Genomic DNA, 14,672 nt, shown 5'->3' on the forward strand with positions numbered 1-14,672 from the left:
GTATATTTCTCTTTGACCAAAGAGTTTCACTGCACAATGACAAAAATGCTGCATCAGTTTTGTTTTGTTTTGTGATGTGTGAAACTTTGTCATTTCAGGGACACTTCAACCATATTATGGGCTTCTAGAAGAAGAGAGCCTGCAAAGCAGAAATGTTCGATTTCTGTTTTTAAAACGTAAGAACGTGCATGTGTAAACACCATACAGCTGGATTTCTGTACACACCCATTCAATTAATGTGGATCTAGATTTGTTATACATTATATAAGATTTTGTGCGTTATGTTGTATTTTTAATACAAAATCCATATTCCTTTGTTTTTATAGTTTAAGAAGTTATTAGTGCAAATAACTTCTATCTTGATCCTTCCTTCCTACTCCCTCCCTGAGGCCCTTCACACAGGCTAGTGTTTCATTCAGACATAGGTGTTTTTAGTAATGGGTAAAGAAAGTCATGAAAGTAGGTCTGATTTTGCTTTGTTATAAGAGTTTAGTTAGCCCAGTGTCCAGTCCTGCAAACCCTTAGTTCTCTTGCTCCACTCTCTGTTCCTTTTGGGCACCTGTTGGGGCACTGGTAGTGACCATCCCTGTGCTCAGATGAGAACAGGGACTGCATTTGTAGCCTAGCTTTTTCTAGAAGTTTATACAGATTGACAAAGCAGAGGTTCTCTTTACACACCCACAGCCTCTGTACACTTGCACAGAGGCCAATAACAATCTGGTCCTAAGCTTTCCATTGTTTGTTACTCACCAAAAACATATTCCCCCATCCATTTTAAGAACTTTCTACTTGTTTATAAATGAACACAGTTTTACACACACACACACACCCATCTCTGAAAAAGAAATACTATTTTTGCAACATTCCAGCATGTGAAATTGAATGGTAGCACCTGTGCTATGCAGTTCCCTGCTCAAAGCTGCCAAGGACGCAACCAGTTTGCCACTGCTTAACTTTAGTAGGGAAGACTCACTTGCTTTCCAGTTGTTGGTTTGGTTGCTGGATCTTGGCCACTGCTGAAATTGTTTGAACGTTATTTTAATCTCTATTATATATATTCACTGGTGGAAGGTTCTGGAGCAGAGGAGGTATAGCCAGCATATTGGGCACCTGCCTGGGAGACTGATGGCATATGGCCCAAACTCTTTCAACTTTCTTTTGCTGTGTCATACCCCAGAAGGTGCACACAGAGAGAAATCTCTGAACTACAGTTGTACCTAACTGCTGCTCAAGGGAGGGCTTCCTTTAAGCAGCCAGTCAAATAGGTTAGCCCAAAACAAAGATTATGGGCCAGATCCTTCACTCTAGTTAACCTATGATCAGCACAGGGGCAGCAGGGCAGAGTTGGCATTAGAACAGTATTCTGCCTCCGCAGTTCTGGGAGCATCTTAGGACTGCAGCCCTGAAGCTGCAAGTACACCAGGCTGGTAATAGCTCTCTAAGGGCTAGTATTCAGACAGGAATTGACAGGGCACAAGACATTCAAGCCAAGTCCCCTTCAAACCGCTAGAATGCCTTTTGTGTTGGGTGGAGGTAGAAGGAGCACGTGGTGTAGGGATGGCTGTTTCTTAAAAATATATGAATCTTAAATAAATTGATACCACATTGATGGACACCATCTAAAGAGCAAAGACAGGCAATAAGCATGACTAGGTATGAGTTTCTCTGCAGTTATAGTACAAGTAGATGGTCGAAGGTACAAAGGCATCTGAAAGTTCAGTTATTGCACAATGACTCAAACGCTCTTTTGTTTTATGATATAAGGTCTGGTCCACACCTAAAATTTATGTCAATCTAGCTATATCACTCCAGGGGTGTGAAAAATTCTCACCCCTTAGAGATGTAGTTAAGTCTGTTTACGCCCCTGTGTAGAAACCACTAGGTCAATGAAAGAATTCTTCCATCAACCTGGCTGTTGCCTCTCAAGGGGTCGCCTCTCTACAACTATTGAAAAACCCTTTACCTCACTGTAGTAAGCGTCTACACTTTTGTGCTACTGCAGCACAGCTGCAGCACGATAGCTGTGCCCCTACAGCACCTATAGTGTAGATGAGCCCTAAATTTAATCATGGGTATAACAATATATAGCTAAAGAAAAGATCGGGCTGAAACAACATGTAACCAAAGAAGAGACGGGGCAAAAGCAGACTTGACTCTGCTCAGGAATGAGTTTGTGCCAGTACATATTATAGCAATAGTGTGTCACCAGTTTTAAAACATTGGAAGATATGTCTTCATGTATTATCAGTTTGGAGAGATGCTTATTTGTTAACAAAGATATGAATTCTTTCAGTGAATTATTGATAATGTCCATGCATATTTCTTCTGTTTGATCTAAACTGCTGAGCTTTAATTCTGTTATGAGATGTGGCAAAAAATGAGGGTCCAAGTATTGTTCACTGTGCCATTCATAACTTTTATATCATGTTCCCACTAACTCTTCTCCCTTCAGGCTATACAATACTTGGTTTTTGTAATATCTCACCTTACAGAAATCACAAGGATTGGTCCCAGTCCTTGGCGGTATTACAGAGTGTTGATTAAGTTATACTAGTGTTTGATTATAATGGGTTTTTTATCACTGTTGCTGCACAGTGGGAAGGTATTTCATTATGTTATCCACAATGACTCCCAAGACTTCATCCTTGGACTATACTGTACCTGTTGAGTCCAACAACAAGAGAATTTTAGACTGTTCTTACCACTTTTGCTTGTAACATGAGCATGGGCCTATTTCACCATTGCCCTGCATCTTGTGTGGTCACTTACCCCAGAGCAGAGGAATAATATGCTAACAAATCAGACTGGTAGCATTTTACATCTCTTTGCACTGTCTCATCCTTTAACGTTTCATCGATAGAGTTATTCATTTGAATAGACTTATATGTACTGAACATCTAAACGCTACAGTTCGGAAAGTAAATTGGAAAAAATCATAAAAACTGTACACCAATTTCAGAATAGGTTGTCACAAAAATAGTTAATTTATAGTTATCTTTTGCACTGTATAGCAACAGTATGAGACTTCTTTATTTAGGAACAATACTTGGGCTGTCAATCGCCGTTAACTCATGCGATTAAATCAAATTAATTTTTAATTGTGACTAATCAGTTTTAATCGCATCATTAAACAATAGAATACCAATTGACATTTATTAAATATTTTTGGATGTTTTTCTACATTTTTAAATATATTGATTTAAATTACAACACAGAATACAAAGTATACAGTGCTCACTTTATATTATTTTTATTACAAATATTTGCACTGTAAAACAACAAAAGAAATAGTATTTTTCAATTCACCTCATACAAGTACCGTAATGCAATCTCTTTATTGTGAAAGTGCAACTTACAAATGTCTTGCAGATTTTTTTTGTTACATAACTGCACTCAAAAACAAAACAATGTAAAACTTGAGAGCCTACATGTCCACTCAGTCCTACTTATTCAACCGATTGCTAATACAAACAAGTTTGTTTACTTTTACGGGAGATATTGCTGCCCATTCCGTATTTACAGTGTCACCTGAAAGTGAGAACAGGCATTCACCAGCACTTCTGTAGCGAGAATTGCACGGTATTTACATGCCAGATATGCTAAACATTTGTATGCCCCTTTATGCTTCAGCCACCATTCCAGAGGACATGCTTCCATGCTGATGCCGCTCGTTAAAAAAAATAAATGTGCTAATTAAATTTTGACTGAACTCCTTGGGTGAGAATAGTATGTCTCCTGCTCTGTTTTACCCGCATTCTGCCATGCATTTCATATTATAGCAGTCTCGGATGATGACCCAGCACACGTTCATTTTAAGAACCTTCACTGCAGATTTGAAAAAACCCAAAGAAGGCACCAATGTAAGATTTCTAAAGATAGCTCCAAAATCTCAGAGGGATGAGGTGTGGATCATGCTTTCAGAAGCTTTAAAAGAGCAACACTCCAACATAGAAACTACAGAACCCAAACCACCAAAAAAGAAAATCAATCTTCTGCTGGTGGCATCTGACTCAGATGATGAAAGTGAACATGTGTCAGTCTGCACTGCTTTGGATCATTATCGAACAGAACCTGTCGTCAGCATGGACACATGTCCTCTGGGATGGTGGTTGAAGCATGAAGGGACCATATGAATCTTTAACGCATCTGGCATGTAAATATCTTGTGACACTGGCTACAACAGTGCCATGCGAACGTCTGTTCTCACTTTCATGTGACACTGTAAACAAGAAGCGGGCAGCATTATCTCCTGCAAATGTAAACAGACTTGTTTGAGTGACTGGCTGAATAAGTAGTAGGACTGAATGGACTTAAAGGCTCTAAAGTTTTGCATTGTTTTATTTTTGAATGCAGTTATTGTTTGTACATAATTCTACATTTGTAAGTTCAACTTTCATGGTAAAGAGATTGCATTACAGTACTTGTATGAGGTAAATTGAAATACTATTTCTTTTGTTTTTTACAGCCCAAATATTTGTAATAAAAAATAAAGTGAGCATTGTACATTGTGTTCTGTGTTGTAATTGAAATCAATATATTTTAAAATATAGAAAACATCCAAAAATATTTAAATAAATTGTATTCTACTATTGTTTAACTGCAATTAATCGCACGATTAATCGCAATTATTTTTTTTAATCGCTTGACAGCCCTAAACAATACTATAAAACTGTTGGAAGAAAACGCTCACTTAGCTAAGTGATGACGATTATGAATTGATCTAATCTACTGTGCTTTAACAAATTAGAGAACGAAGTCCTTCCAGCCTATTTCAACCCTCACCTGCCACTGTGAGTTTGCAAAAAGTATTAGGTAAACCAGTTGTCTCTACCAGTTCACATAATACATATGGTTGTTGTAAAATACAGAATAGTTGTATAAAGCAGAATATAGTGTTCTCTTCTGTTCCTCAGAGAAAGACCCATTAAGAGAATTTCTGCTTAGACCTTGCCACACTTCTCCATGAATGAGGAATGTCATTTTAACTTTCGCATCCCCACACTCTTACTTAACAAGCCAATTTTCTCTAGTCCTTTAAACACCATATGTTATTACTGTGCTTTAGTTCTGGATATCACCTAATTCTCTTGCTGCTTCAGTAAACCTTAAGACCTGAGATTACAATTTGCACTGAAATTATAGGTTATTTCAGATCTGCATTTTTAGTCATCTTGTAATTCTGATGCTTCCACCTTTTTTCATAGACTGCAAAACAAACAGAAAAAATTGGTCAGCCATTCCTCTGATGCTAATCAACAGTCTTGCTACTTTTGATTAGCATTGGTGGCTTTACTGTACAGGAAGTAGGTCCTTCACTAATCAAAGTCTTATCAAAATTACTTCTCAGATTAATTCACATTGTGAAAGTACATTCATCCTAACTTCGTAATGGCATCTACTAACAATCCCCTTAATACTTTTTTTCTTAATGTAGTTTACAATAAAATACTGAAAAACTTCTGTGATGTAAAATTATAAGAGGAAGGTATGCAGCGTATCTTTTAAAATCACAACAGTCTAGGATCCACCAATCTAACAATCCACCCATTGTTTTGAACTTGTAGTGCACTGCACATAGCCAGAAGCCCTAAAATTAATTCAGCCAGCCTACTTGTGTTTCTGGGGATGCTGCTAGATGCTGTTTAATAAAATACTTCTGTGTAGATTCAAATCCAACTTTATGTATAGTGTCCATAACCATTTGTGAAACACCTAGTATAGTTAAGCATCACTTTCTGGGGCCCTATCATATTCCCAATCAATTCAATAGCAAACTCCTAATTGTTTCATTGGGAGTAAGACATGGCCTTCTAGGTGTCCCTGATGTTCTTCCCTTGGCCTTTTCACAGGACAGTCACTGTTGTTCAGTATCAGATACCAACTTTGGCTGGTTCTTAATGGAAACAATGTAATTTCTCTTGATTTTCATGAACTAGAAAATATGTAAAATTCCATTGCAGAAATTGAGTGGGTGACTTTTCATTTCCATATCTGAAGCTTTAGGGCAACTCTGGGCTGCTTTGTAGTATGTTTACATGCTAGAATGGTTTTGAATTTTTTTTTCCCCCAATGGAATATGGAATGTGTGTCTAAACAGGCCAGTATGAAAACCTTTTGAAAGTGAGATCTTTTAATATATTAAAGACATAACAATACTAATTTTTTTAATGTATTGTATTTGTCATCCAGTTCCAGGCTTGCCATCGGTCAGAATGGTAAAGCTGTTGTAATGGGTACAGACAAATACAATACAGATTTGGCGAGGTAAGCATTCTTCAGCGAAGACTTGTCTTAAATCTGCACTAGAACCACAAAATTATTGTTTTGAGAGTTTTCCTTACCATATGATGTAGCACTGTGGTATTTTGATTTTATTGGTAATGTTATATACACTTTATATTTCCTAATGTTTATGCTTTTGTACACAAAATAACCTGTAGGAGGTACATTTGAATGTGTATAGCAATACACAGACTTGTTTCCTGGTTTTAATCCAGATATAACTGATACAATCTAATATTTTTATCTGATCTTTTTTAACTTTGTATTTTGTAAATTGCTGTTCACAAAAGCAGTAAACACCATCTTGGCTTAAAAGTGTGAAAGTGACTGTTTTTTCTTCACATTCCCATTCATAATCAAGTTACACTCTTCAGATGGTTGAAGTATGTAGATAAATGTACACCATTTTTATTTTGTACACCACTGTAGAGCCAGGTGCCGTTTCCCCATCCCATGCCAGACAGTTCAATCCCTGGTCTAGTGTAATCACATATGAAACTACTAACATTTCAAAACAAACTCACTTCCCTCAAGCTCTGTTTTAGTAAAGTCCTGAACAGCATCACCCTGCCTACACTCTGGGTCAATGGCAAAAGAAAATGTCTCCAGTAAATATACATGAAGCCTTCCATCCTAACTTTCCCCTTACTCTTGGTTTCTTTCAGGACTCTTTCTAGACTGACACCAGTCTTTTAGTCCTCACCTCAAGCTTAATTGCTCAAGATGTTCTATAGTGCCTAGAGAGACCTACAACAGGTCTTCTCCTTCACCAGCTGCCATTTTCTTCAGGTCTCCTCAGAGGAGAGACCACAAATCTGTTCGCTCCAGGTCTCTCATTACACAATGAAAGGGCTTTATATCCTGCCTCTTTCCCCATCATACATTGCTGCAAGTCCTAAAGACCTTGGGAAATTACCAGTTCTAGAATGCCCTGTGCCTTGTTCCCATCCAAAGCAAAGTAGCAGCTGTCTTTGAACCCCTCTTTAGGATGCCAGCGTTATAGAGTTATAAATTAAACTGTAAATCATGTCTTATAAATGAGAAAATATTTTTTAAAAAAACCTGATGTATTGGCTTGCATTCATTCCAGTTATGGTGCAGATTTCTTTTAAAAGGAGCCCTAAGAAAGGGAACATTAAAGGAATTACACTTTTCTGATTTTTACTATTATATATCAGAGTATTATTTATTTGTATTATTGTAGCAACTAGGAGCCCTAATCATGGACCAGAATCCCACACTGCTGTACAAATGCAGAACAAAGTCCTGAAAACTCACATTCCTGAAAAAGGAATAATCTTACTTAAGAAGTTAATATTTGAAGCCAAGATGGGCGCTACAAGACCTGATTTTTCCCTGCTTTTCATCTTGTGTAGCCATTTACACCTGTGTACAGTCGGTGTAAAATACTGACATCAGTGCAAGTTAATCATAGAAATGTAGGACTGGAAGGGACTTTGATAGATCATCTAGTCCAGTCCTGACTGAATGCAAGGGACTAAGTATTATATAGACCATCCCTGGCAGTTTGGTTTTGGGGGTGGTTTTGAGGATTGGATGAAGGATTCTGATTTGGTTGTGTTTTACATCCACTCTGCATGGATGAAAATTGACTACACACCATTCAAGAGAAGAGAATCAGGCCTCTACTACCGGCTTGATGTCTGATTTGAGCAAGTAAGAGGGGCTGATCCAATGTGAGAGTGAACATGAAAGGGCCAGGATAAGAATAATACATTTTTATGTTAAAATAGAGTTTACTCAAAAGGTTTCTTTTGTTTCTTGGGACAGGGGATAATTATCAACAAACTGTATTGGCACTCATATTCTACTTGGCTGGATGGTGCTGGCCCTTCATGAAACTGCGTCATCAAAACTTAGAGGCATTTTCATAGGCTTATCAATGCCAGCAGGTGAAACTCAAAAATGAATACAAAAAGTTACAGTATATTTGAAACTTGAACAAGAGTCATGCTGTAAATTACCAAGCTGACCTTTTACATGCAAAACCAAAGCAAATCTAATGCTGATAACCCTATCACCATTTGGGAATACTGTAAGAAAACAATGTAATTGAAGTATTTGACCTATATTAAGTCACATTTCAATAATTTTGTTTTTATAGTAATTTCAGATTTAAACATAAAGTGCACGAATAGCAAGTCTAACATTAGGACTCGTATCTTACCATTAGTCCATGTGGAACGCCCGCTGAAGTTAATGGGAATTTTGTATACAAACTAGTGGCACGATATAGTCCTAATGAGTACAATATCCTGAAGTTTGACTGATGCAGCAGATTTTATTTTACCAGTTATTTCTGAAAAGAAAACTCTAAAAATGTGTACCAGTTGCATTTTAGGTGCTATTCATATGCTTAAGTACTTTGCTGAATCGGGGACCGAGTGAACATGCTCAGCCCATGAATTAATTTTTTTGTTTATATCACACTTGAACAAAAGCATAAGTGGCCAATGAAATCTCAAGAGTTTTGCGGCACCTGCTGAGGTGCTGAGGCACCTCAAGTATTTTCCAAGTCCCAATCTTGCTCTTGCACACACTGAGTGAACTTTCCCAGCTTGTCTTCCCAGCTACTAAGGCCACCACAAAAAGGACACGTCTCTGTCAGACACATACATCTAAAAATGAGAGAAGGAAAAGAACAAAAATCTTGTGATGAGGTTCTGCCATCCAGGGTTCTCCACATCTCCTTACCTAACATGTGGGGCTCTAGAGTGCCTACTATGGTTTCTGAGGCCAGTTTCTACAGGTCAAGGGAGTAGGTATGCCAAGGTAATACTAAAGGTCTAGCTTCCCTAGTTCTTTTTGCAATAGTCTTCAGGCCAGAAACAGTCCAAATGGAAAGCAACACATAAAAAGCCAGGTGAAGTTGTTGTTGTTTTTTTTAAAGCAAGTGTTAAAGTTCCTTCCATCCTACCTGTTAAGGTCAAATTAGTTGTTACTGAAGTCACTACTGATATTTGAGCCTAACCTAGTGTCAAAGCCTGTGTTGGTTTTTCTAGTCAACCTTAGATCTCCTCTGACTTGAATTTATTGTTAGAAGTCGCAGACTTCGTAGATATGCTGTTTCAGAATCTAGTATTGGAAAATAATATTCAAAAGCTGGATAGGAAAAGATCCAGTGTTTGACTTGTGTTAAGAGAACTTCCTGGTTGAGATTTTCAAAGCAGTGCATCATCTTTAAGGAAAGATGTGTGACTAAATCCACTGCACTGCTTTGAAAATCTTAGCTCCCATGGTTATCTTCAGATGACAAATTGTTAAGAGTGAAAAAAAATGTTTAACATGATTTTAAGAACTGCTTATACATCAGGCCAACACAATTGACACTAGCAAATCATCAGAGATTATTTTCACCCATTAAACTGAAGTTCAGAATATATGAAGATCATTTGATGAGCAAGATCTCTTTAAAAATAAATAGAAAAATCGTCAAGATCATGAATCTATCAAGGGATTAATTAAAGCCCATGAAGAAATGTTCAAGAAAAGGTTTGCTCTCTGAGGTGCTTATTTTTCTTGTCTCAAAGACTTTCTCCTAGACTTGACTTTTTCTCCTGTTAAGTAGATCATCCAGATATAATTAATGTATTTCACATACACTCAGGTTGAACAGTGTAACAGATAGATGGCATTGAATTTGTAAGCTTATTTTCAAATGGGGCTACATAAGCATTTGCCCGAGTTCAAATCTCTTTGGCAGAGCTGGAGCAGGCAGCTGGGAAGACCTCCACCACCTTCTGCTTGAAATGCAAGAAGCATTTATTTGACCTTACCTTCTCTAACATAAGAGTATGTGTATTAGTGTCATTTATTTAAAAAAAAAAAGAAAAAATCCAAAACAAAATAGTCCCCTGCACACACTTCTCTCCCTTCAGGAGAGGTTGAGAGAACAAATGCATGGCAGATGTTAATCATGTTGTTTCATGCATTACTGGAGAAGGTGCTCAGATACTATAGGGATGAACAGAGTGTAAGAACCTGAGTAGGACAGAGCAAAGGGAGAGAGCGAGCCTGTGGCAGCTGGACTTAAAATTGGTAGATCATCATTCAGTGCCTACTTACGGATTAGGGGGCCTAAATTTAGACACCCAAGTTTGAAACTGTTGCTTTGTTCTTTCCTATTCTTAATTAAGCAGTGTTTCTAATTCTGAGTTTTCAAGTTATAGTTGTGGCCTTCTGGAAACCCCAGGTAAAGGCTTGTTTGATGTTTGGGGACAACGTGGAGGATGGGACCTGTCAATATAAAGAATTGGCTCTTTTTTGGACCAACCATATATTGAACCAATTAGGTGTTGATACTAATTAATGCCATGTCTTGATATGTATGTGTGATTATGGTGTTGTTACTAAAACAATGTGGGAATCACTGCATGATATTTGCTTGCAACACAAGGCGTCATTCATGAGTTATACATAAATGGCAGCTTTACATATTTAAAGGGAACATGGACTGCTTCATATCTGAAGTACGTTTCCCAGGAGATACCACCACCATTTGATCTATTTTGATTAAAATGTAAAAATTAAAAATTAAATCAAATGGTAGTATAACTCCTTTGGGAAAACATACTTCAGTTATGAAGTATTCCCCATAGTAACCTTGAGAATCTTATACTGTATTCTCAGCTGTAGGTGGTCTTTTTATGTCACACATAATTAAAATGAGAACCATACAACTGCATACAGATTTATGAATCTTGAGGCTCTTCCATTCAGATACAAACAATGATATCAGAAAGTGTGAGCAGATAAGCAGCATGAGGACAGGAAGTGGTAAGTAAGATGTTTGCTAGTTACCTGGGCCCTGAGAGAGTAGACCAGGTACACACTGTAAAACATTAAAGAAACAATTTTTTCTGGAAACAGATAATATTCAGTTTGGTTACATTATACTACATTTTGCTGTAGAGCTACATTTTGCTGTAGAGCATAGTTCTGTCTTCTACAGTTAAAATATTCTAATACCTTTTTATATACTAAGAAATGGCTAATATGTCACCAGAAAAAAAATTGTGGAATCGGATTTACTAGGAAAATGTATTTTACAAAATCTAATGCAACTTGTTTGTATCAGCCTACTTTATCAGACCTTCTCAGAATATGTGAATGTATATTTGATAAGATTCGAGAGTAGCAGGGATCAGAAAATAAGACTACAGAATTTGCATTCACATTTTTACATATCTGAAGGACAAAATGTCATATTTATTTTTATATTTGGTTTTGATTCTGTCACATCAACACTGTCCGTAACACTGATTTGTGACTATGCATTCCATTCTACTTTAATTAAGTCTGATGACATATTTCCAAAAATGTGAGCTTCAAGAAAAAGGCCTAATTTGAATAAACATAGCTAAATTCTTTGTTTAATACAAATATATATCATGTAAATTTAATAAAAATTCTATATCATGTAAAACATTTTCTCAAACCTTTGTAATAAGCAGTAGGAAACAATGTAATAAAAAAGTAAAAGAAAATGTCTCTGATCTTTGAGTGTGGGAATGTTTCTTTCTAGCAAGGGTTATTTTTAATGTATAATAAAATATCTGAAGTTACAGACAAAACTGCAGATGGAATATTGACCTGCAGAAGCAACGGGGTTTTCTGAATCAATAGAACTACCAGTGAGAAGCCAACCTGAGATTTTCTGGGGCATATGTTCATAATATGCCATACTGCATTGGTGTTGCCACAAGTGATTGCAAATAAAGGCTGCAAATAGATGCGATGGTTAAGCATGAGGGGCAACTCTTAGGAAGCACTCAAAGTATCTGTCAAAAATCTTAGAATGGTAATGCACAACCAACAAGGCCTCTTACTGTTCAAATCATGGTCTATCAAGCCCATATGTGATGAAACAGCACCATGCACTCAGTCATTTGGTAGTCAGCTCCTCAGGCCACAACATCCTGATTGGCCATTCAACTGCAAAGGAATAGTACCCACAAATGGCATAGCCTAACTCTGTGCAGAGCACATCCCTCCATGCTTCTGTGCTCACACCACTTCAGCGACCCACTTACTCTCATTCCTGTGTTTGAGTTTAAGGTGAGCGATGAAGCCAACCAATGCACCATGTTGTCTAGGACTCCTGCTGTACACAGCAAAAAGACACTGTCTCTAATGTTTCTGGACCTGCAGATCACTATCAATGCTTATCCTCATCCAATGTCAAAAACATTTGAGAATCCAAGCCTCTAGAAACCATCTCCTGTCTAGTCCCCCATGTTTCGAGGTCATGATGACATTGCTCATATCCACTGTGTGCTCATAGTACAGTGATGAATGACCTAGAAATGCCTATGTAAATATATTTACTCTAAAGGTTAAAAAAGTGTCTCTAAAGCATTGCAACTGCATACCCAGCTAAAAATCATCTTGAAGAACAAAAGAACGTAATGTTAAATTGAAGGCTCCAGTTCAGCAAGGTACACTCACGTGCTTCAAGTCAGGTATGTGCTTAAGAACCATGCCAAAGCGGGGCCTTATTTAATAAATAAAGGTGTTTCCATATAAAACAGGAGGGTGGACACTCTGTAACTCCCTCACAATCTGCCCCTTCCTCTGTAAGACCTCAACCCGATTAGACCAAGGGGAAAATGAAGAAAAACCACTAGTGAAATATAGACACACGTGCATGCATCTCACTGCAGACAGAAAGTCATCTGCGCATTATAAAATGCCACTATCTAGAAGACCCACCTACAGCCAACATCCCATTATGATGTTTTAATTCACACAAAATCAAGTTCCTCTTTCCCAGCAGAATATCCCCCCACACTATCACACTTTCCCTCAGTCTCACTCATCTCCATGCCCATGACATCCAATTAATACAAAATCCACTGCATCTCCTAAAATAAGAATATAATCCTTTAAACCGAAATTTGAAACAAAGGAAGTGACATACACACTGGGCCAAGACAGCGCCTGACAGAGTCTTGAGGCTTGGTTTGGTTTTGTACCATCATTGTAAACACAGACATTATAGAATTGTGCTGGTGCAACTGAGCAGAATTTGGTTATTAGAGTCTCCCACACTTTTTGACATTATAAACGGCAAAACCAGCTTCCCCCTAAAATGTTAGATAAAGAAGCCCCACTTCCCTCTCCACCTCCATGTCCTATGGGTTTGTGCATGTGTTATTTTTATTTACTCACTTCCACCTATCCTCAGCAGTAGCAGGCACCCTCATAGATGAGTACCTCTGATGAGTCGTCTACTCTCTAGTAAGACCCATCTGTAGCCAGACAGACAGCCCCCCCCCCCCCAGACCAGCATTGCTGGAAACACAGGAGGAAGCCGGAACAGGGCACTTAACATATATTCCAGCACAGCCTTTGAAGCTGTGAAAGCACAGGTGTGCTGCTACAATGTGCCTCTGGGAACAGATACGACGATTAAGCTCACAGCAGGCAGAGGCCCTGTGACAGACATGGCTCTTAGCCCCTACTAAATAGCGTGATGCACACACACCAACATCCTAGGTGGGAAAATATTTACCCTGATAAAAGAAATGTCCAGTAGTCAAAACTTATTGTTTCTCTCCTTTGCAAGTGTAAACTACTCTTGCGAAAGCTGGCATCACCCAGACAGACCAGCCTCAATTTGGCATAAGAAAGGAGAAAGAGAATAAAGGAGTACAGAGGTATAAGTAGAGGACCTACAGCACCATGATTTTTGAGTGTTTTTCACTATCTATCTGCTGGTCAGATAAGTGACAGCCTCCCAAGGCTTCTGCAGCTAAGAGGGTCCCTACACCTTGTCCCTTATTCGTCTTTCCGCAGAATTGAGTGACCGATCCTGGCTTGGCACCGCTGGAATCGAGAGATGCAAGGAGGGTAAGAAGCACCCACACCTGATCTCCTATCTTTAGTGTACACATATTTTGAAATAGAGCTCTATACTTTGTTTTCTTTCTTTGGGATTGTGGCTTCAGTTTTGTAACTTGTTTATGTGTGTAACATCTCTACATTTAAATAAGTAGGCACTAGCAATTTTGTAACCACATGATTAGAATCTAGCTTAATAAATTTTGGTAACCATTTGTGCCGTTTTGGCTCTAAAGCCTGGCCATTAGGTGAGAGTACTAAGAGCCTAGTGTTGAGTTGTGCCGCCTCCACGGGGCAAACTCTTGGGGCACCTGTCAGTCAATCCTGGCTGCCCGCTGCGAAGGAGCTCTGAGCTCTAGCAGTTAAAGTCACGGGTATGGAGAGGCTCTTAGTGCTGCCATTGGGGCACCTGTCAGTCAGTATTGACTGCCCGCTACGAAGGAGCTCTGAGCTCTAGCAGTTAAAGTCACGGGTGGTTAGGACCTTGGGGCATCCGTCAGCCTAGCCCGGGCTGCCCGCCGCAAAGG

General features: G+C 38.4%; 1 protein-coding gene across 1 annotated transcript in view; it reads left to right on the forward strand.

Moving 5' to 3' along the window:
- Window positions 1-14,672, forward strand: part of LOC144930751 (uncharacterized) — a 69,958-nt gene that overhangs the window by 13,920 nt on the left and 41,366 nt on the right. The window contains exons 4-5 of the mRNA XM_078853845.1: window positions 99-176; window positions 14,101-14,154. Of these exons, the coding sequence (XP_078709971.1) occupies window positions 99-176; window positions 14,101-14,154 (132 nt within the window). The remainder of the gene's footprint in view (window positions 1-98; window positions 177-14,100; window positions 14,155-14,672) is intronic.

This window comes from Lepidochelys kempii, chromosome 7, assembly GCF_965140285.1.
Source record: "Lepidochelys kempii isolate rLepKem1 chromosome 7, rLepKem1.hap1, whole genome shotgun sequence".
Taxonomy (NCBI): Eukaryota; Metazoa; Chordata; order Testudines; family Cheloniidae; genus Lepidochelys; species Lepidochelys kempii.